Source organism: Salvia splendens, chromosome 10 (assembly GCF_004379255.2).
Source record: "Salvia splendens isolate huo1 chromosome 10, SspV2, whole genome shotgun sequence".
In the NCBI taxonomy this organism is placed as follows: Eukaryota; Viridiplantae; Streptophyta; class Magnoliopsida; order Lamiales; family Lamiaceae; genus Salvia; species Salvia splendens.
The window spans coordinates 19230064-19252237 of record NC_056041.1 but is presented as its reverse complement, the minus strand read 5'-3'; the positions used below and the strand labels follow the sequence as shown (position 1 = coordinate 19252237).

Here is a 22174-nt window from a genome sequence, read left to right as displayed (position 1 = left end):
TTACTTTAGCTAAAACAAAATCGGAAAAGTTATAAATATGATAGGGTAATTTCTTACTCCTAATTAATGCAAGATCACACACATAATTAAAAGATTACAATATTTCTTTATTTTAATAGAGAATTAGTGTATTTTTGCAACCCATTAACCATGGAAAATATGGAGTGTAAAAAAGAAGAGAGAGAAACATACGAATTTCATAAATAATTTTAGACAGAGAAAAGGGAGGATGGCGCATTTACCCACTCTCTATAAGTACAAATCATTATATCTACACGTAGAGAGAGAAAATCTATTCTATTTCCTCGTTGCTGTGTTGTACTAATCGATGTCGTATTTGATTATACATACTCCGGCGGAAAATGTTCGAACCTGAATCTGACACCACGTTAAAACACGCCACCGTCATCGGCGTTTCTTCTTTAAATAGGCCAATCTTGTCGGCGTTTCTAATTTGCTAAAAACGCCAACTCGGATGGCGCATTGGCGCATTTTATTTAAACACGCCCACTTAGTTGGCGTGTTACACTTTAAGCTGTATTTGTATAAAAATCAGTCGAAATTGTAAAACGCCGACCGTGCTGGCGTTTTTACTTAATAAAACGCCGACGAGGGTGGCGTTTTTCTCATAGATGGAAAACATAACAAAGTGGGTACATTTTCATTATTCTAGTTGTAGACTCCCCCATGGATCCGATTTTCTCCCATTGTTTGGTCATAGATAAGTAGTACTTGATTTTGGTGCTTTGCTTGGCTGATTACATAGATAGACTACAGACTTAATTCCTTCTATCCCTCAAAGCTTGCAACTTGCTGAGCTTTCCTTAAAACCAAAGCCAAAATCCATCTTTGAATAACTTCTTTCTTTACATCAAGCTCTGCATAAGTAAATTCTCTGTGGATCCCAGTTTTAGCAGTCTGTTCTTGTGCATAGAACAAATAATATGTCCAACCTCGTAGATTTTATGCCTGTATATTCCAGTGCTTCCTCAAGTTTCAGTAGTTGGTTCATGTTTGTTTAGACTCTCTGTAGTGCATGCTTTGTTTTCGTTATGTTTAATAGACCGACTTATTCTCGGATATTGCGTTTTTGGATTCTTCATCTCTCCAATGATAAAGGTGGGACGATTTGCCTCCACCAAAGCTGAACTGAAAATTTGGGGATTATCCTGCAAAAACATATGAGAATAACAAGATGCTGCTTCTTTGCATGAGTTTTTCTTAATGGTTTGACTTATGACCTTTCAGCTTTTCATGTACTGTATATTCTTGCAGTTATGGTGGGGCTCTCGTTAGGGGAGAAACATTTATAAAAGGTGGAATTGATCAGGATTTACGCGCTGATGGTAGGAAACAAACTTACCTACCGACCCATTTTTCTTGAAACTGGCATCATTCCTCAGTTACAGTTTGTTTGACTTATTGATCTATTCTTTCACGAGAAACAGGCAAGTGGCTCAGCAAGAGTGAAGCTGGGGGCAACAGATGTTATTGCTTGTGTAAAGGTATGTTTCCTGTCAAATTTGCTCTGTTTTGTTTTTCTTGGTGACTTGGAATTCTTGTTTTATGCCATTTTATCTTTGGATTCTCTCTCAGACTTGAATTTCATCCACTCTATCATTTTATTTACAGGCTGAGCTTGGAAAGCCAAATCCATCTCATCCCGACTGCCGAACCATCTTTTGAGGTTTATGAAATTTCCTTTCTTTATAATGTGTGAATGTGTTTGTGTGCTGGTTTGTTAATAGAATCTCAACTGCTTGCATTACCAAGAATATTATGGGAAGATGGCAATATGCGCCTCGTCATTTGGGTGATTGATCAGTTTCTGTTAATCCTCTGGTGGGTTAAGGTTGAGCGAATTGAGATACGAGCGAATCAAGTAATATCAGATTATCGGTGGATCAGTTAGCAAATGTCGTTGCCACTTAATCAAGGCGTTCTCGCTCTCGCTCACCACCAATATAATTTATAACTCCCAAACTCGCACTACTTTAACAGTAAAACAGCAAGAACGGGGTCGATCCTACAGAGAAACCGGTGTATCGAGTATGTGAGTAGTGAACAGGGTTCGGCTGCTACCACGCTTTAAGTTGGGAGTTTTTACGCTACTGTATTTATGCTAGGCAGAACGTAAAGTAACTACTTGATCAGGCTATTTATAATGCTGACACAATTAATGGATCAAGTAAGCTACAAACGGAAATAAGAGCTTAACTATCTAGGCATGCTACGAGAAACACAAACACTCTGCCATTCATCATGATTAAACACTAAATCAAGGACTAAAAAGTGAAACTGAACTGGAACAGTAAACAGGATGACGAAAACAAAACAACTCCAATTTTTATAGCTCAGAACAGTGCGGTGAACATGCGGAATATAAAAAGATCAAAACTTGAACTACGGAACAACACTGAATTTAAACTAAGCTAACAATTTCAGAAAGTAAGAAAGCGAGTAAGGCCGAGGAGCTCTCGGTTGAAAACTTGGGACGGCGCCGAACAGATATTGAGTATTCTGTCGCGCTCCCTTCGGTCGCTCTCTCTCTAACTATTTCTTTAACTAAGCTGCCTTCGGAACTGGAAACTAAACTCAAAACTGAACTAGAACGGAAAAAAGGAAAATAAAAGAAGAAACTGAAAAGGAGATGCTAAAAAGAAGATTTTTTAATTATGGTGGCACATCCTCTATTTATAAGCTCGCCGCAATGACCTCCAGCCGGATAACGATCTCGGAAGAGGATATTTGCTCACGCTGTGATCGAGCATCTCATCGATTGATACGTGCCTTCCTTCTAGAATGACGTCGCTCCTCAATAACAGAATGATGACACAGCTCCGTCCTTGCGTCTTGCGTTTCAGGTGTCCCCTTCTAGAACGTCGTTCTTGATAACAGAATGATGATCATCATCCAGCTCATTAGCCTCACGTGTCCTTCTTCTAGAACGCAGTGGTCCCCGCCTAACTGCTTGATGGTCCCTTGATCATTTCACCCGATTTTTGGCCTTTTTCGCCTTTTGTACCAACTTGATCAGCTTGGCCTTGTTGCCTTGGTCAAGCGACATTCCTGCACAATTAACACTTGCTTTGCGCGATAAACTGATCAAATAACACATACATTTTACCCCTAAACTAATGCATGAAATAGGCCTTATCATCCTCAATAACTGGTCAGAGGGGGTGAGGAATTATCCACAGAGCTCTCTTCAGCACTTGAAAGGTGTTTGTTGGGTGGTAAAAGTTGTGCAGGTACAACTTACAAGCACGTGATGATTATTAGGCCATGTTCGCTACATTTTCATTTGTTACAATTTCTGGTCTCTGAATTTGCTCCAGGTGCTGGAATTGATCTATCATCTCTGTGCATTGTTCGAGGGAAGGGCTGTTGGGATCTCTACATCGATGGTCTTGTTGTTAGGTCAGATGGTAATGTGCTGGATGCTTTGAGAGCTACCATTAAGGTGTAGTATCGTTTGCAGGTCGGGGGCATTATATTGTAGATGCAACTACGGAAGAGGAGTCCCAGATGAGTTCAGCTGTGTCAGTCTTGATCAACAGGCTAGGCCGGTCTGACAAAAAGAGGTGGCGCTGGCCTCCATCCGACTGTTGTACTTGATATGATATCGGCCGCTAAACATGTAAGTGAGAGGTTGATGAACAAAATGGATTCGGAGATGGCTGCAACCGAGGCTTGCGATGAGATGGAATCTTAATCTTACTATGCCGGTTGTTCATAACTATAGGTGGTGTTCGGTTTGCTAGATTAAACAGTAACGATATATATTATAGGATTAAGTTGTGAGATTAATTTAGTTGGATGGGGTTGGCTATGACTAATTATGATGTGATTATCTATCTAGGATTGAGTTGTGAGATTCAATCTCATGAACCAAACACATTACCTATTTAATTCGTGATACAATCTTGCAAACTGAACAACTCATAGAATATATCTAATTTATGTATCGGATAGCGAAAATTTACAGTGGATGCATGTTTGATGGATGAATGTAAAATTTAGGTTTGAATTCTAGAGTAAGTATAGTTTTTATTTTTTTGAAGCAGTTTAATTAGTAGTGCTAAGTATAGAAATAAAAAGAAGGTAAAACCAAAGAACCTAGATTAAGGTCTGGATATATTTATCATTATCTAGTTTGAGAATTTTCACCGCAAAATTCAATGAATTACAAATGGTTGACCCATGCTGCCAACAATAAATTACTGATTATGCTATATACTACTATAAAATGGCTTTAATTCGTTCACGTACATAAAATATTTCGTGGTCCCATCTCTAAAAAAGAAAAATGTCTCATTTAACATTTTTCTCTACTCATATTTTAACATTTTAAATAAAATGTGTGCCGGAGAAATTTAATGAAGGGGCCAATCACATTTAACATTTTTCACTTCGAATAAATACTTGCGGTTCATAAATATGTTCTACTTACATTTCAATATTGGATAAAATGGTGTCAATTTTAAAATGTCATTTGTCATATTATTATTACACATGGATGTATTTATATAAGAAATTATTTCAAATATCTATGTCCATTATAAAAACATATTCTTGTTTTGTAACAGAGGGCAAGTCTATTATATCCCAATACGTAAATTTATTTTAAGGACAATAATTTAATATCATGATTTTATAGTTATCAATTGATTATTATGGAAATTATATCATCATAACCATAAACATATAAGAATCCCACCCAAATAAAAATTCTAAATAAATTTAAATTATTAAGTATAATTCATGCCTTCATTCTTACCATAAAAATATGAACAATTAATAAAATTCCACAAATTTTAAGATTTATTTAATTAATATTCTAAAATATTATATCATTGATATTATATTTAAAATCATACTCGGTAGTTTAAGCAGAAAATCCTTTCCAACAAAAATTAGAAGCAATTTATACCATTGATGTTATTAAACAAATAGCCATATTTGGTTTGCGTTGATAGGTATGATTGATTTTCAAACTATTTTTTTTATAAACAACATTTATGCCTCTTTTAATGATGAAAATGATTCACACAAAAGACCTATTGTTTGTGCTAATTAACTTTTAAATATAACAAAGGAAGATTTTATGTGGCGCCTCTAACACCATGTATAAAAGTATATTCATGGCTTCGTCTCCCTCCCTACATCCTATTCATAAATTCATATCGTAATAATACTAATAAAATACAATATAGTCCCTCTCTCCATCTTATTCGTAATATAAAAAATACTCCATTTGATGCTTGAGTTTATCTTGACATAACATGGATAAATTTTATATTCAAAAAACAAAAGCAAATAGTACTACGATCTAGCTTTCTCCTCAACAAATTTGGTCACCCAGACTACACTCTCTCCTCTATTTAATATTAGTGTCATTAGTTACAGTCTCATTTATTTATAAATGTATTTTTTGAATATGAACATGTATTTTTTTTATATATTATATTAAAAATATACTCTTAATTATTTATTTTAAATTTCTTAATTTGATTGTTGTAGTAATAATAACATATGTTTGTAGTTTTTTAGTTTACATTTGGCATTTTGTCATTTTTTGTGTTTTTTTGGTAAATGTTGCAATAATATTATTTCAGTTATTTTCATTATAAAAAATAATACTATAAAAACATACTATAATGGTGTGTAATCGGATGGTTATTAAATCACAAAAAAGTATTGTTGAATTGAAGGAATGTTATGAAAGAGAGAGCAATTAATTAAATAAAAAAAGATGACTTGATTGGTTAATCTTGGTTTCTATAAAAATATAGTCGAAGTTCATATATACCCGACCACACTATATCCTATATTACCTAGATTGTTTGGTCTTAGGCGATATGCACCAACCAAAATTTTACTTCTCTTATATAGGTGTATGTAATATAGAGATCAATTGACTACTCTTCCCTTGATTTGTAGTATCTCATAATATTTTGATAATATGGCCACTATTGCCTCAGCTGTCTTAGGGATTTTCTTCTTAATCGTCTTTTCCTCTGCTGAAAAAGGTTGTCTCTGTCTCGATCTCTCCTTTGTATACCATTCATTCACGTTAATTGAATTATTTTTCTATTTTAAGAAGTTGCAACATAATTGAGTCATTTTTGTATTTGACAAAATTATCTATTTATCTCTTTTATTTTATTCGCGGTTAAATGAATGAATGAAGTAGCGGTTTGTCTTGGTTGTAGCTCCATATACTTCCTTTGCGAAGAAAGCAACATCAGCTCCGTCGATCGGGCACTACGACTACATAATCATCGGCGGCAGAGCCGCTGGCAGCAACGCTCTCCGCCTCCGCCAAGGTAGTACTCCTGGAGAGGGGCGGCCTCCCTTACATCGTCCACGCCTCGGGATTCGCCCGCACGCTGACGGACCCGACTCCGCCGCGCAGCTCTTCATCTCCACCGCGCGCGCATGCTGGGCGGGGGGCACCGCCATCAACGCCGGGTTCTACACGCGCGGGGGCTGGTGGAGTCGTCGTACGAGTGGGTGGAGAGCGGTCAGAGAGGGGCTGCTGGAGGCCGGCGACCAAAACCGGAGGATGAATATTCGATCAGAATGGAATTAGGCATACGACTGCTGATTTATTGGAGTATGGTCATCCGAACAATATTACTGTTTACTTCCATGCTACGGTGCACCAAATCCTCTTCACCACCTCCCCACGTCACATCAATGTCTTTATTACTACTAATTTTTTAATTACGCATAATAACTAATGGATAGATCAAAGAAATTGGTGAGGTCTACACTTTGGCCGAAAATGATAAAGCAGGAAGTACCTAACCATATGTATATAATTATGAATAGTAAATGCCCCTAAAGGTTAGGTATTGCATTGCAAATCAACCAATAAATAAAATACAAGACAAAATAATTACATGTGGATATGTGAATGAAGGGCAAAGAAGCAAGAAACATATGGTATACTTGAACAAGGGAAATAGAAATGAGATAATATTGTCAGCTGGAGCAATGGGCAGCCCACAGCTTCTAATGCTGAGTGGTATCGGGCCGGCCCATGAACTCAAAGCCCAAGGAATAGAAGTGGTGTTGGACCAGGCAATGGTGGGCCAAGGGATGTGCGACAACCCATTGAATGGCATCCCGTGGAAGCCTCCCTTCCTCAAGTAGTTGGCATAACTGATATTGGCTTCTACATTTAACGGCAACATTGACTCCATTACTTCTCTTACAAGTGCTACAAATCAAGTTAGTCCATCTCTTTTTCCTAGCAGTATCTAGATATAAAATAAACTACGAGACTGAAACAGGGCAACGAGCTAGCAATGATCGGGGGAAAGGGTATATGAAGCTTCAGAGCAGGGATCCCATTATGATGCTTGGGAGGTAATTATCTAATCATATTATCTTGCTTTCTACAACTTATAATAATCATAACTTGAACATCTTTGTTTCTATCATGTGATGAAGGTATATGGGACATAAAATCCTTAAGCAGAGGCAGAGAGGGGAAGAGGGTACCTGAGATTTCACATCACAAGACATGGAAATAAAGTGGAATGCAGGCAGCTAATGTATATTTCATTTAAGTGACATTTCATGAGATTATACAGAAGCAATTGATAAGTATACCTTGACTGACCTTCCCAAGGTAGAGAATGAAATTCAAATCTTTAAAATGGGAACAATATAAATGCGAGGGGGGAATATCACCAGGGAGCAGAGTTTCGAAGACACACCGGTTCATTAAGCAAACCATTCATAGGGCTACGCTTACTTGGCATGCACTGTTGGTACTTGATAGTGAAAAAACATGCCAATGGAGCGTTGCCCTGTGACTGTGACTGGTTTTTCTTAACATGTTTGATAAAATACAATAGCTTCTTATACAGCAAAAGGTAAAGTCATGGCTTTCTTTGTCGATTTGTTAATCTATCGTAAACTTGTGTCCTGTTATGACATTGCATCATCAACATCTTATCTCGCCTCGTCTTTCAAATTGAAAAAAAAAAAACACTCCTAATGTTCTAATACGAGAAGCAGTCCATCAGCAGAATGATTCTTGAGTGTGTGCATTTGACAAATGGTGTTACAAAGTGATCAAACTAGAGCCACACATTGAGAGGCCTGGGGAATTAAAAGACAACTGCTTCGCTACAAAGTTGTAGTAAGTCTAAAAATAAATTACATATATTATATGATAGCCTCATTTCAAGATTAAACAAAATAAGGAGCATATTTTACCTACATGCATGTCATTTAAATATAATCCAAACAACTGCAAGTGGAAACATTCTTGTATGCTAATTGTGCTTTACATCTCTCTTATTGAATACCAGCATTCAGCATCAAGACATTATTATGTCACTATCAACAGCATTGCAAAAACAAGTACTCCATCCGTTCCATAGTAATGGAGGCGTTTCTTTTCGCCACAGAGATTAAGAAAAATTGTGTCAGGTGAGTTAAGTAAAGGGAGAATAAAGTGGAAAATGAAAAAGGTAGAGAGATGAAGAGAGGAAAAAGTAAGAGAGAGTAAAGTAGGTGTGGAAAAATGTGTTGACTTTTACTAAAAAGGGAAATGACTCTATTACTATGGAACGTACCAAAATGGCAAAATGATTCTATTACTATGGAACATAGGGAGTAAAAACCAACTTGTTAGCTCAAAGACACCTTAAGTTTAGTTGAAGGGACTTAAAAAATCAACTTGTTGAGTAGTTTACTTTATATTTTTCTCAAAAAAAAAATGCCATGCTGCCTAAATCTAATGGTTTAAAATACCATTCTTGGAAACAACTATCAAACTAACAAGAATTCTTGGATGAAGCTTGTTACATTTATGGAAAAGGACAACCTACAACTGCCATACCTTTTGTTTTTGTGGGTTGGCATGTTTAAGATGTAATGATCATGAAAAAGTAAGAGATGGCTAAGTTGAAACTGTCTGCACAGAAGATTAATATTATGTCAAACGTCACTAAATAGTCCAAATTATGTACTCTTTCCCACTATATTTAAGTCTATTAATTTTTGTTCTTCCCATTATAATTGAGTTAACTCCTTTTATAACGAAAATCTACATATTTAAACTTTTAGTTTATTCTCTCTAATATTACTTTCTTCATATGTCTATTTTATTATCTCTTCTACTAAGGTCTCTCTAATTTCTAAATGTCCAGTTCCAAAATAAATGCATCAACTACACTGGAACGGAGGAGTATATTTTTTAATTTAGAGTAATTAGTCATTTAAACAAATTTTCAAGGACACAATTACACGCTCAAAGATTTTTGGATAGGTCTCCACAACATAATTTGCGGACTAGACAATTCGGAATTAAATTGTCCAAAATTATAGAAAAGAAATGGTCATGATTTTATACTTTAGAAATTGACGTCCTGACTTCTTCCCAAAAAATAAAATAATTGAAGACATCTCTGCCCCAAAAAAAGATATGAGACAATTAGAGTAGAATACAAACTCAAATGGGATGCAATGCTGCAAGATACAAAATAAAATAAAATAAATCACTTGTACAAACATCACTGCAAATCAATGTTTTAAAAACCGGACCGGACCGTCCGGTTCAACCGGTTGGACCGCGAACCGGTAGGTAGTCCGGTCCGATTCACCCATTTAAACCACCACTGCATTGAACCGCAGTGAACCGGTGGAACCGGCCGGTCGGACCGGTTGGACCGTGAACCGGAAACCGGTTTTCTATTTTTTTTTTAAAATTTTTTAAAATTTGTTGTTGGTAGAAGTTGAACTCATGACCTCTCTTGTAGTTAAGAAGACCTCTACCACTCCACCACATGGACTCATTGAATAATTTGAACATTAAATATTTTTATACATTAACCATTAATTTTATCTACAAAAACTAATAATTCATTTTAATTTTATTATTCTTTAATATAATTGTTAATTATAATATATATAATTATCATCATTTATATTTTAATGATGCTCTACTTAACACCTATATTATTATTAGTATCATATAAGATTCATTATTTACTATAAATAATTTTTTTATATTACATACTTAATTTATATACCCTAGCTATTGACATTAATGAATAATCTTATCTAAACTAATTAATAAGTACTTAATTCATATTTAATTATATATTATTTTACGAAATAAATTTTCTTAAATTAATATAAACATTATCTATTTTAATACATGAAATATTAAAATTTTTATCTAGACTAACTAATATTAAATATATATATATATATATATATATATATATCTGAATATATTTACTAAATTTTAATATTATTTATATTTATACATCACTAATTATCTATAAGGTTTAATGTTTTGTGATATATTATTAATTGTAAATCATTTACTAAATTTAATATATTTTTATATATATTTGCAACAGTAAAACGGTTAGACCGGTGGTTCGACCGGTTGGACCGGTTGAACCGTGAACCAGTAACGTCGCCGGTTCGCTTGCCGGTCCGGTTTTTAAAACATTGCTGCAAATACATGTATGTATACAAATAAATTAGGTGCTAAATTATGTGATAAATATCTCTTCCAGTTTCGAGGGAAATAATGAAATGGTCACAAACGTTAGTTGAAGAGTAAATTTGTTGAGCAAAATTAGGTGAAGCACTAACTTTAAAAAAGAAATTGTGTGTGTGACAGCAAAATGAGACCTTTGCCCAGCTTCATGCTCCGATGCCGGCCATTAATAAAATCCCTTGGTTACTTTCACTTTGGAGCAAAAGTACTTTTGGAAAAAAGAGAACTACTACTTTCCATAATCCTAATAATAAAATAGAATAAGAGTTTAGCACATTTCCAGGCTCAACTATCAAATCTTATAAATTAAGATTTGGTTCCAAATGTTTGAAAGCATAATCAATAGTCTAGTTTTTTCATTTGTTTTAATCTTTTTTCTATGTTATGTGATGATGCCAGGTCAACTTTGGCAAACATGCGCAAGAAATTATTCAATAAAGATATAAAAAGAAGAGCAAAAGAAAATGTAACTTCAATAAATATAGAGGAAAAGGTCATAGAGCCATTTGAATACAATCATTTGGCTGTCCCATTCATTCCACGTAGAAATTGAGATTTGAAATCTTTGTTTAGAAAAGTGGTTTTTTCACACTTGTCTTAACATGTAAGCATCATAGGTATATAAGACCAACAAAATCCATTTTGAAGGCAAGTGGCATCAATTTCACCACAATAATCAGAAAACACAAAGAAAGAAGTATGTATTCACCTCGTTTGAAAGAGGCAACTCAAGTATGCTTTCAGGGTTGTTGTCCGAATCCGGTTGCGAGAGGACCGCTGCCTGAAGCGGAGCAACCTATCACGAAGACAAGCAGCACGTTGGCTGTTTGTCGACGCAACTTTGCAGCAACAACTGCATCTTCTCTTTTCCCTGCTACAAACTTCACCAACCATGAGTCCATCCCTTCTCTGCAAGAATCATTTGGTCAGTTCATCAAAGCTTACCCCAAGTACTCTGATACTGCTCCGGTTGATCAAATCCGGGCTCGTGAGTACGGCCACCTCGAACTCTCCAACCATGTAAGCCTAGATTACATTGGTGTTGGTCTTTTTTCACAGTCACAGGTGATGTCCCGGTACAGATCCGCCATCTCTTCTCCATCCTCGTCCGATTTTCCATTGTTCGGTATAAGCTTCAAGTCAGTGAGCCTCAAGTCGCAGCTTCTCCACGGCGGAGAAGGGTCGGAACTGGAATCCGCCATCAAGAAAAGGATCATGGAGTTTCTAAACATCTCACAAAATGATTATGCTATGGTATTCACAGTGAACAGATCAGCAGCATTCAAACTTGTAGCAGAATCCTACCCTTACCAATCCAGCCGCAAACTGCTCACGTTCTACGACCACGAGAGTGAGGCGCTGAGCTCCATGATCAGCACATCGGGGAAGAGAGGGGCCCGCGTCATGGCAGCCGAGTTCAAGTGGCCAAGACTGAGGATTCACTCTGCGAAGCTGAGGAAGATGGTGGTGAGAAAGAAGAAAAAGAAGAAGCAGAGAGGGCTGTTTGTGTTTCCACTTCAATCAAGAATGACAGGAGCCAGCTACTCATACCAATGGATGACCCTGGCGCAGGAGCACGGCTGGCACGTCCTACTCGACGCCTGTGCATTGGGGCCGAAAGACTTGGACAGCTTCGGCCTCTCCCTCTTCTGCCCCGACTTCCTCATTTGCTCCTTCTACAAAGTATTTGGAGAAGACCCCACAGGCTTCGGATGCCTATTCGTCAAGAAATCTGTCGTGCCGATGCTGGAAGCTTCAGCAGGTGCGGGGATTGTCTCGATCACAGCAGCGAAGAACGACTCTTCTTCGGGCACTACAGACACAGAACTCGAACAAATGGCTAAACTCGGTATAAACGAAGAAGCTGCAAAGGAAAGCATTGCTGAGAAGGGAAACATGGAATGCAGATGCTTGGATCATGTGGACTCATTAGGACTGACAGTGATCAGCAGCAGAAGCAGGTACCTGATCAACTGGGTGGTGACTGCGGTGACGAAGCTGCAGCATCCGAACCGGCTCGACAGCTTCCCTCTGGTGACAATCTACGGGCCGAGGGGGAAGTTCGACCGAGCCCCGGCGTTGGCGTTCAACATATGCGACTGGAAAGGGGAGATGGTGGAGCCTGCGCTGGTGCAGAAGCTGGCGGACAGGAATCACATATCGCTCGGCAATGGAATGCTGCACCACATTTGGTACGCGGAAAAGGGAGACGAGGAGAAGCAGAAGCTGTTGGAGAGGAGCTGCAGAGCGAAGAACAGAGGCGGAAGTGATGATCATAAAATCAATGTGGTAACTGCAGCGCTTACTTACTTGGCCAATTTTGAAGATGTGTATAGGCTGTGGGCTTTCATAGCTCAGTTTCTCGACGCCGACTTCGTGGAGAAGGAGAGGTGGAGATACACCGCGCTCAATCAAAAAACCATTGAAGTATAAATTGCACATTTATTTTCACTGCATTCATTCAAGTTTCTTCTTGTGATTTTTCAATTGTAAATCGTGACCAATGGCTTCTGCATCAACCTAACATTTTTTGCACTGTCAATCAAATTATGCACAAATCTAATGAATTAGTACTAGGAGTATTTGTTTTAGGCGGTAAATGTCTGTAATATCTTATACGCATATCGTCAAACAGTTAATAAGATTATAAGCATTTCCGGGTAAAAAGGGAAAAATGTGTAATTTCAAAAATTAATTGCTGAGAATCCGAATTTTATCTGCAAATTTACTTTGAGCACAATAATTGAATTAAGTACACTGTATTTCTTTTTTTGGAGTAACATATTTCTGGATGAATACTGCAATACCCAAACAGAATGGGCCAAAACGTTGTGGATATATGAAATTTTGGAAAACGTGCCTCATTTTATGCTAAAGAAAAAAGTGGATTCGATGTTCCACTATGTTTATTTATGTGAATTAATTTAATATCATCTCCTAATGACAAATTTGGTACTACTAATCAGTATAAATTTTAATACGTATAAAATTAATAAAATAAGAGTAATGGAGAAAAGGTAGTAGTAATGTTGTTACTAAAATTGTAGATAGATCAAAATAAAAGTATATTTCGTGAATTGAAATAGAATATTAATTTGTTTAAATTTTGAGTTCAATAAACTACTTAGATCTATTTTGTATATTCCTACAAAAATCTGATTGAATATGTTTATGATATACCTAGCTTTATTATGTGGTGTAGACCGTGTAGTGTATTTAGGATTTTAAAAGCATTACTATTATTTTAAGAATAATAGAATTAGAGAGCTCAAGTTAAATAAAAATGAAACAGCAACCATTTAGAACTGAAACCAAATCAACGAAGATTTTCAACTTCTTTTCTCTACTTTTTCATTTGCTTTTGCTCGACGCTTGTCATCGGCAGAATCAATAACCCGTAGAAAGCTTCTTTGCGGAGATCCTTGTGCTCGGCTGACAAGAATTGAATCTGGGAGCTTGGTATGTGTCCCTTTCTCAATTACTACCAAATAACACCTTCAATCAATTGAAACATGTATCCTTCAATTATTTGTTTTGATATATTATGTCAAAATCCCTATTCACGAATACACCGAGTGAAGATTCTAGTTGTGGTGTGGCAGCTTATCGTTGCAAGCAAGATGTTCTTGTTCTTGTTCTTGTTCAATTATTCTACCAATTTTCGCAATTACAGTAGAATTTTGGCAAATGTCAGCCATTTGGATAAAATATTTGAGGTTATTGTTGCAAACTGAATATTTTCAAGCATGATCGTGGTAATGGGCCAATACTGATATTCTTCTTCAATAAAATTATCTGAGTGTTGGAATTTATGTGCATTTCAATGTCTAGCAACAGGGGAACCTTTAGATTATTGTTTGAGTTTCACCATTAATGTGATAGATACTACCCTATAGGGCAGGTTATTCAGTCGGTTCGGCAACATGGTTAACCGAGCATAAAAGTAACCGAGATTGAAGCACCGGAACCGAAACCGAATTGGCCTCGGTTCGGTTCGGTTCCTAACCGAATAGGGTCGGTTCGGTTCCGGTTAACCGAACCGGAACCGAATTTAAAAAAAAATTATGCCGTTCATAGCCTATTTCTCACTGTGCCCCAACAGCACCCGCTGCTTCTCCTCCGTATCAAGCTCGTACAGCACCGATTTCGTCTCTGGCACGTACCCCTGCTCCATCATCTCCTCCGAGAGCTTCACCAACAAAGCATGGACCAGCTCTATTTGAGGATTCACCTCGTCCACAGACCTATTCGAGTACACCCTTTTCTTCTCTTCAATCCAGCAGCGTACCGGTACCTTCTGCAGCCCCTTCTCTTCCAACACCTTCTTCACTCTCTTCACCTCGTCCCACATCTTTGCCTCCGCGTATATCTCAGCAAGAAGCACGTAGTTCCCTGCATTCGTGGGCTCGAGCTCAAACAACATCCTGCTCGCCCTCTCTGCAAGCTCCATGTTGCAATGAATCATGCACAATCCGAGGAGAGAGCCCCACACCATCGCCCCTGGCTCATCTCGCATATCGGCTATGATCCGAGCCTCTTCCTTTAGTCTATTAGCTCTGCCAAGAAGATCCACAATGCAAGCGTAATGCTCCACGCTAGGGCGAATCCCATGCTCTCTCCTCATCGAATCAAACAACGATTTTCCCTCATCAACGAGTCCAGAATGGCTGCAAGCTCCCAACACACTGATTAACGTTACTGGAGTAATTCTAACCGATTGGAACCGAACCGATAACCAAGTAGACGCCTTGATTTTGGAACCAAACCGAACCCATAACCGAATTTGTCGGTTATCGGTTAACCGAGAAGTGTGATATTCCGAATTACCTGCCCTACTACCCTATGTTTGTTTGTTGATTGTAGTGTTGATTTGAGTAGGCATTCGTCCAAGAGGGCTTACTTAGTGTTTTTAAGTCAAAATGGGAGCATCATATGGTGTTGCAACTCCCTCCATCTTCTCATTGAACTGAAAATGAAGAGAAAGAGAACGAATAGGTACATAACTTGCAGAAAATAATGTGATTTTCCTAGCATTGATGCAGGGGAAATGGCAAAAGAGTGATTGGTATTGGATTTAGATTGTGATTTCAATTAGGAAAAAGATTTGAGTTATGATAAATTTTGTTAATACTATGTGTGAATAGTGTCGAATTTTTTTGAGTTTTGCTCCTTGAGTTTATGAGACTGCAACAAAACAGTATTAGCTGTGTGTGAAAGAACATAGTAGTAGTAGTTGATGATTCGCAGTTTTGACACATTTAGTGCCAGAGACAGAAATATGTAGGGAGATGCTATATAAAAGAAACATCAGAATAGAATTTGTCAAATGCATATTATGTTGTATGATGGTTTCTTTATTATTTATGGTTGTGAGTTAGACAGCGAGTGGCGTTGTATGAATGTCGATTTATTTATTAGATTGTGTGCAGTTTTGATCTATCTTGAGGGCTCTTAAAATGTATTCTGTATGCTAGATTGATGCAGATTGTGGCTTAACATGGAAGGCTTGGGTAATGCAAATGAGATAAATGCTAGATGTTTATCAACAAGTTTTCCCCAGATGTGGAGTCAATGGCAACTATTAGATTCGATACTTCCTACTGGGGGCTTTGCTCATTCTTTTGGTCTCGAGGCAGCTATGCAAGCTCGCCTGGTCACTACCACCGATGATCTAAAAACCTACGTGATCCATGTGTTGGAGAATGCAGGAAGCCTGCTTCTACCTTTCATCTGTGCCACAACAACCTCACCAGATGCACAGACATGGCGTAGGCTCGACAGATTGTTGAATGTGATGCTGACAAATGAGGTAAGCCGGAAGGCGTCCACAGCTCAAGGATCAGCGTTAATGAGGGTAGCTGCTTCTGTTTTCTCTGAGATCCCCTGCCTGAAAACAATGAGAGGCGAAGCTCTGAGCAGTGGGGAGTTGTACTTCCACCACGCCCCCGTGTTTGGGCTTGTATGCGGACTTCTTGGATTTGATGCCGAGACTACACAGAAAGCGTACATGTTTGTGACCATGAGAGACATCATATCTGCTGCGACGAGACTAAATTTGGTCGGACCATTGGGCGCTGCTGTGTTGCAACATCAGGTTGCTCCGGTTGCTGAGAGCTTGTCGACCAAGTGGATGAATCGGGGCGTGGATGAGGCGTGCCAGACGTGCCCGTTGCTTGATACTGTGCAGGGCTGTCACAGCTACTTGTTTTCCAGACTGTTTTGCTCTTGAACGGTGAAAATGAAAGTGTGTTGGTGGGTTACATGACAACTTTTGCAGCCTGTTTGTGGAATGGTTATGCAGATGCTAATGGAAATTGTTTGCTCTAAGTTGTAATATAATCTTTTATTCAATAAATAATAGTAGTAGTATTGTATATTTAATGCATAGATAATAAGTAAATATTATTACTATGTTCTTTAATTTAACATAAATATATTAATAAGCAATTAATTTTAGGATTTTAATAAATTTCTTATTTAAAGTAAATTAGAATCAATATTTTACTCTGACATAAAAGAAGTAGAAAAAATAAGCGGGATCCATATGTAGTTAAGAGAAATAATGATGGCTTTGTGAGTTTTGTTTCTTAATAATAAATGAGATAAAAATAATGTAAGATCCAATAAAAAGTTTAGTGAATGATTTTAGAGATAGTTTAGTGAATGATTTTAGAGATAGTTTAGTGAATGAATAGCTTAATTGACTCTTTTTGACGCTCCTGTATCTCTTTCAATTTTTTATATAGGATATAATATGATAGGACTACAATTAGTCTCTAACTAATTTTTAGCACTGAATGGTCGAACCATTTTTTTAGTTTGTTTTAGTTCATTTTAGAACATTTTTAGTATGTTTTAGTTCATTTTATACAGAGTTCATTTTAAGACCGTTTTACTCGTTTTTTTTCTAAAATGAAGTAAAACCATTTAATAATGAACTATTTATTGATTCGGCAATTCAACACTAGGAATTAATTTTGAATACATTACAAACCTGATATGATATATGTATTCTTATGTTTTGAATTTTTAATTTTAAGAAAAACAAAAAAATGATTCATTACTTTTATATATTGGATTTGATATTTTATATACTCTACTCTCACGTTAATAGTATTTGTATTTTATAATATTTAATAAGAAAACTATATTTAATTATTTAATGTATACTATAAATTATTAATAAACTGTTGTGGGATTAGTGTAATTCAAATAAGTTTATAGGTGTGATTGAGAGGTATAAAAATAGGGGAATAAAAAAAAATTAATTTAAATTTGATTAAATGATTGAAGTAAAATTATTTTTTAAGATATAGTATACACTTAAAAATAAGTTTAAATTTAAAATTATTGAAGATGGCCTTAGTGACTGTTTCTACGGAATAATCATAGACCAGAAGTCGTGGATATTTTTTATTTCACTATCACAAAAAGAAGGTGGATGAAGGATAATATATTAAAATCTACTCCTATTTAATACCGAATTACTAAAGGCAGCCACGTGAAAGCGGTAGTTAGAGCATCCACAATAGCGGCTAGCGGACCGGCTAGCGCCGCTTCTTAGAGCATCCACAATAGCGGCGAGCGGACCGGCTAGCCGATCCCCGGCGCTAGCCGGTCCGCTCGCCGAACCATTGTAACCGGCTAGCCGAATTTCGGTGAAAAAATCAACGAGCGCACGCCGATTTCCGAGCCCTGGCCGATGCGCTCGCCAATCCGCTGGCCGCCATTGCAGGCTCCGGATCGGCAAGCGATTGGCGAGAGGATTTTTTTTTATTTAATTTTCGAAACACTATATACACGCGATTTGCACGTCATTTTCATTTGCACCGCTTGTTTTAACGAGTATTCTCTCTATCTTAATTTCTGTACAAGAGCAACAACGCGAAATGAGTAGCGCGGGTGGTAGTAGTGGTGGTAGTGGTGGGGATGCTGAGGAGTACGAACGGCGAATGAACGAAGCGTTGGAGGCCTATACGTCCCATGAGATAGACCGGCTGTTACAGAGGGCCTTGCAGCCGGCAGTACCTCGACCTCGACCCGTTGTCCACCGCCGAGCAGTGATTGAGCGGGATCACGTAGTTGCACATCAGCGGCTATATGAAGACTACTTCGCATCGGAGCTGCGGTTTAACGCCAACCTGTTCAGGCGACGTTTTAGGATGAGCAGGGCCCTGTTTATGCGTATTGTTGAGGCTTTGGAGCGTCGATATCTGTATTTCCGTTTCAGGCACGATGCGGCTGGCAGACCCGACCACACACCTATTCAAAAGTGTACTGCGGCAATCAGGCAGTTGGCCTACGGAGGCGTGGCAGACATGTGGGATGAGTACCTCCACATCGATGAGACGACTGCCCTTGAATGTATGAAGTATTTCTGCCAGGGCGTGATTGAAATATTCCGTGATCAGTACCTTCGAAGCCCTACCCCCGAAGACTGCCAGGAGTTGATGCAGATGCACGGGGAGAAGCATGGGTTCCCGGATATGTTAGGCAGCATAGATTGTATGCATTGGGAGTGGAAGAACTGTCCTGCTGCCTGGAATACACGACCGGCCACAAGGGAAATAATCCCACGATGATCCTCTAGGCCGTAGCTGATTATCAGCTGTGGATTTCACTACTAGAAAATTGGCTTGTAATGACACTTAAAATTGTCACTAGAAAATTACTGTGCTGACACTTCATCTATAATGGCACTTATGCAAGTGCAGCACCGGGTACCTGTAGTAAGAGGTAGTGTGTAGATAGTACATCTATGATGGCACTTTTTATGTTGAAGTGCAGTAACAATATATTATAAAGTGTAGTGAAAAGCTAGTGTGTAGATAGTACATCTATGCTGGCACTTTTTATAAAGTGTGATAAAAAAAGTGTAGTGAGAAGCAATTTTTCTAGTAGTGTTTGGCATGCGTATTTTGGGGTAGCCGGGTCGAACAACGACCTCAACTTCCTCAACTCATCGCCCCTTTTCAACGAGCAGTGCCAGGGCGTTGGTCCGGCCATCAGTTTTGTCGCCAACGGCAACCGGCATGATATGGGCTACTACTTGGCGGATGGGATATACCCTAGGTGACCCGTCTTTGTGAAGACGATCAGATGCGCATCCGATGAGAGGAAGGTCTACTTTACGGAACGGCAGGAGTCGGCACGTAAGGACGTGGAGCGCGCATTTGGTGTGCTCCAGTCTCGATGGGCGGCAATTAGGGGTCCAACGCGTTTGTGGCATGTCGACTGCATTGCCGATATAATGTATGCCTGTATTATCATGCACAACTTGATTGTCGAATATGAAGGTGTACAACTGACTAGTTGGGCGAACGACGATAATGAAGCAGGTCCAAGCCACGGCGTGGCCGCCCCCGAACCTACGAAGCGGGGTACCTCACGATGAAGCTGGCCGCCTCCAAGCACATGCCGACCTGCGCCAAGTGAATGTTCATATTCGACTACAAAAGGATTTAATTGAAGAGTTGTGGGCGCGGAGGACTGCACGGCGTTAGTTTTTTTTTAATTATGTAATTTTTTTAGTGTACCTTTTTTTTGTAATTTTTTTTAATGTACCTTCTTTTTTAAATTAATGTACTTTTTAAATTTTAATAATTTAATTGAATTTTCCCGTATCTGTATCGTAAATTTAATTCTGTATTTTGTGTGATTGTTAATTATTTGTTTTAATATAATTTTGAGTGATGTGGCTAGGCTATTGCTGGGCTATTTGCTTGTTTTGCTGATGTGGCAGGAGGATTTTTAGTACTGATGATGTGCAGGAGGAGTTTGTGGCTAGACTATGGCTGAACTATGACTAGGCTATTCTTATTGTGGATGAGAAATTTTCAAGATGTATATATTGGATCGATTTTGTTGTCAATTAATTACCCATTTACTTTAACAAAAAAAAAGAAAAACTAAAATAACTACTGGTATAAATTTGTTTGGAACTGAAATTGATTATAAGTATTTAAATTACAGAATATAGAAATAAAAAAAAATGCCACCGCAATGGCACCGGCTCACCGCTCAAGAAGAAAGAAAATACGTACTTAATTTATTTTTTTTGGCAAAAAATCATCTCTCTTAGTTTATTCTCCATCTAATTTATTTTAATTTCACTCTTCCCTCTCTCATACTTTACTCTCTTCTCTTTAACTCTTTAAATATCAATTGTTTAAATCTCGTACCTAAAAGAAGCGTCACACTTATCTTGGGACGAAGGGAGTAGTATTTTTAGTACTATGTCTATGTGTTAATTATTAGCATTTCAGATTTATTGTTATTGCGATCTACTCCGTCCGTTCCGATCCATTTTAGGAGTCGCATTTGAGTTCGGCACGAGTTTTAACAAATGTAAAGGAAAGTTGTGAAAAAATAGTAGAATATGGGTCGTACTTTTATATTTAAGTTTTATAATAAAATGTGAGTGGAAATATATTAGTGGAATATGATGTCTATTACCATTTGTAGAATATTTTAACCGAAACTCCTAAAATAGGACACCCAATTATGATTAATTGGAACTCCTAAAATGAGACGGAGGAAGTAATATATATGAGACTCTGAATGGTAGTTTAATTTATCGTTATGTTTGAGTAATTATACTCTGAATGGTAGTTTAATTTCTCGTTATGTGAAATTGATAATATATTATGGTTAAGATATATTTAAAGATGGTTCTTCTTACGAAATAAAGGACCATCTATTCAGTTTAATAAAACTTTTAATTCATTTCCATGTTAATTTATATCTAATGTTCTTTTTCCATGCACATTAGATATATTTAGTAGTTGTACTTTTCTATTTAAATATATAAGGAATTATTAGGCAAATGATTATGCCGTCTAGCGTCTCATGATTTAAAAAATAGAGTATTTGGAAGTTTTCATTGTAAAAAATTAATGGTATCGAAAATTTTCAAATGATCAATTCAATGAGAGATGAAGGTCTTACCAAGTAGGTATGTCAAAATAGATATCGGATATTGGATACCCGATATCCAAACCCGAAAAAAATATCGGGTAATTAGATACCCGAAACCCGATTTTCAGGTTTCGGATCGGGATCAGGTAGTGAGAATTTGGATTATCGGGTATCGGGTAGTGAGAATTTGGAAGATCTTGTGCAAAGAGAGACAAATTTTCTACCTTGAAACTCGCTACGAAAGAACCTGAACATAGAATGGAAGTATCTTCCCCAGTAGGAGGACGTATAGAGATCTCTCGTACTTGCTCGAACTTAGGAATCACTCTGGGCGAATTTAAGATTGTAGCAAACAACCTGAGTGTTATGATCATGTGCCAAAACTGTAAATGGGACTAAGAAGGATCGAACTCCAGACCTCCTTATGCTGAGACAAACTTTCCCACCAACTGCACCAATACATAACTACAGAAATGATTAATTGTATCGTACCGAAAATTTCGGTATACCGAAAATTTGATATTTTCGGTACAATACAATCGATATACCGTTTTTTTCGGGGATGTGGATATTATATTAGGAATGGACTGGCTGGCTAAAAACCATGCCACGATCTTGTGCAAAAAGAGACAAATTCTTTTAGGAACCCCAAAGGTGAAGCTACACGCTTTCACGGAATTTCCATGGGAACGCGGAAATCTGTAATCTCGATGCTGCAAG

The 22174-nt window shown here is 37.6% G+C and overlaps 2 protein-coding genes and 2 pseudogenes across 3 annotated transcripts; all 4 read left to right on the top strand.

Moving 5' to 3' along the window:
- The first annotated feature begins 1277 nt into the window (after positions 1–1277).
- On the top strand, positions 1278–3715 carry LOC121752731 (annotated as a pseudogene).
- Positions 3716–5965: 2250 nt separating this feature from the next.
- Positions 5966–8284, top strand: LOC121752730 (annotated as a pseudogene).
- Positions 8285–11045: 2761 nt separating this feature from the next.
- LOC121753144 (molybdenum cofactor sulfurase-like) lies at positions 11046–13079 on the top strand. Its single transcript, XM_042148337.1, has one exon. It carries the CDS (start codon positions 11237–11239, stop codon positions 12968–12970), a length of 1734 nt encoding a protein of 577 aa, XP_042004271.1. The 5' UTR covers positions 11046–11236; the 3' UTR covers positions 12971–13079.
- Positions 13080–13804: 725 nt separating this feature from the next.
- LOC121753260 (urease accessory protein F-like) lies at positions 13805–16918 on the top strand. Of its 2 annotated transcripts, none has more exons than XM_042148485.1 (2): positions 13805–13996; positions 16022–16918. In XM_042148485.1, the coding sequence occupies exon 2, from the start codon at positions 16035–16037 to the stop codon at positions 16764–16766; it is 732 nt and encodes a 243-aa protein (XP_042004419.1). In that variant the 5' UTR covers positions 13805–13996; positions 16022–16034; the 3' UTR covers positions 16767–16918. The 2 variants fall into 2 exon arrangements, with proteins under 2 accessions (XP_042004419.1, XP_042004418.1); XM_042148484.1 differs by having other exon boundaries at positions 13807–13996; positions 16012–16918.
- The last annotated feature ends 5256 nt before the right edge of the window (positions 16919–22174 follow it).

Coding starts and splice junctions, on each gene's coding strand:
- LOC121753144 (XM_042148337.1), top strand. CDS start 11,237: ATGTATTCACCTCGTTTGAAAGAGGCAACTCAAGTATGCTTTCAGGGT.
- LOC121753260 (XM_042148485.1), top strand. CDS start 16,035: ATGGAAGGCTTGGGTAATGCAAATGAGATAAATGCTAGATGTTTATCA.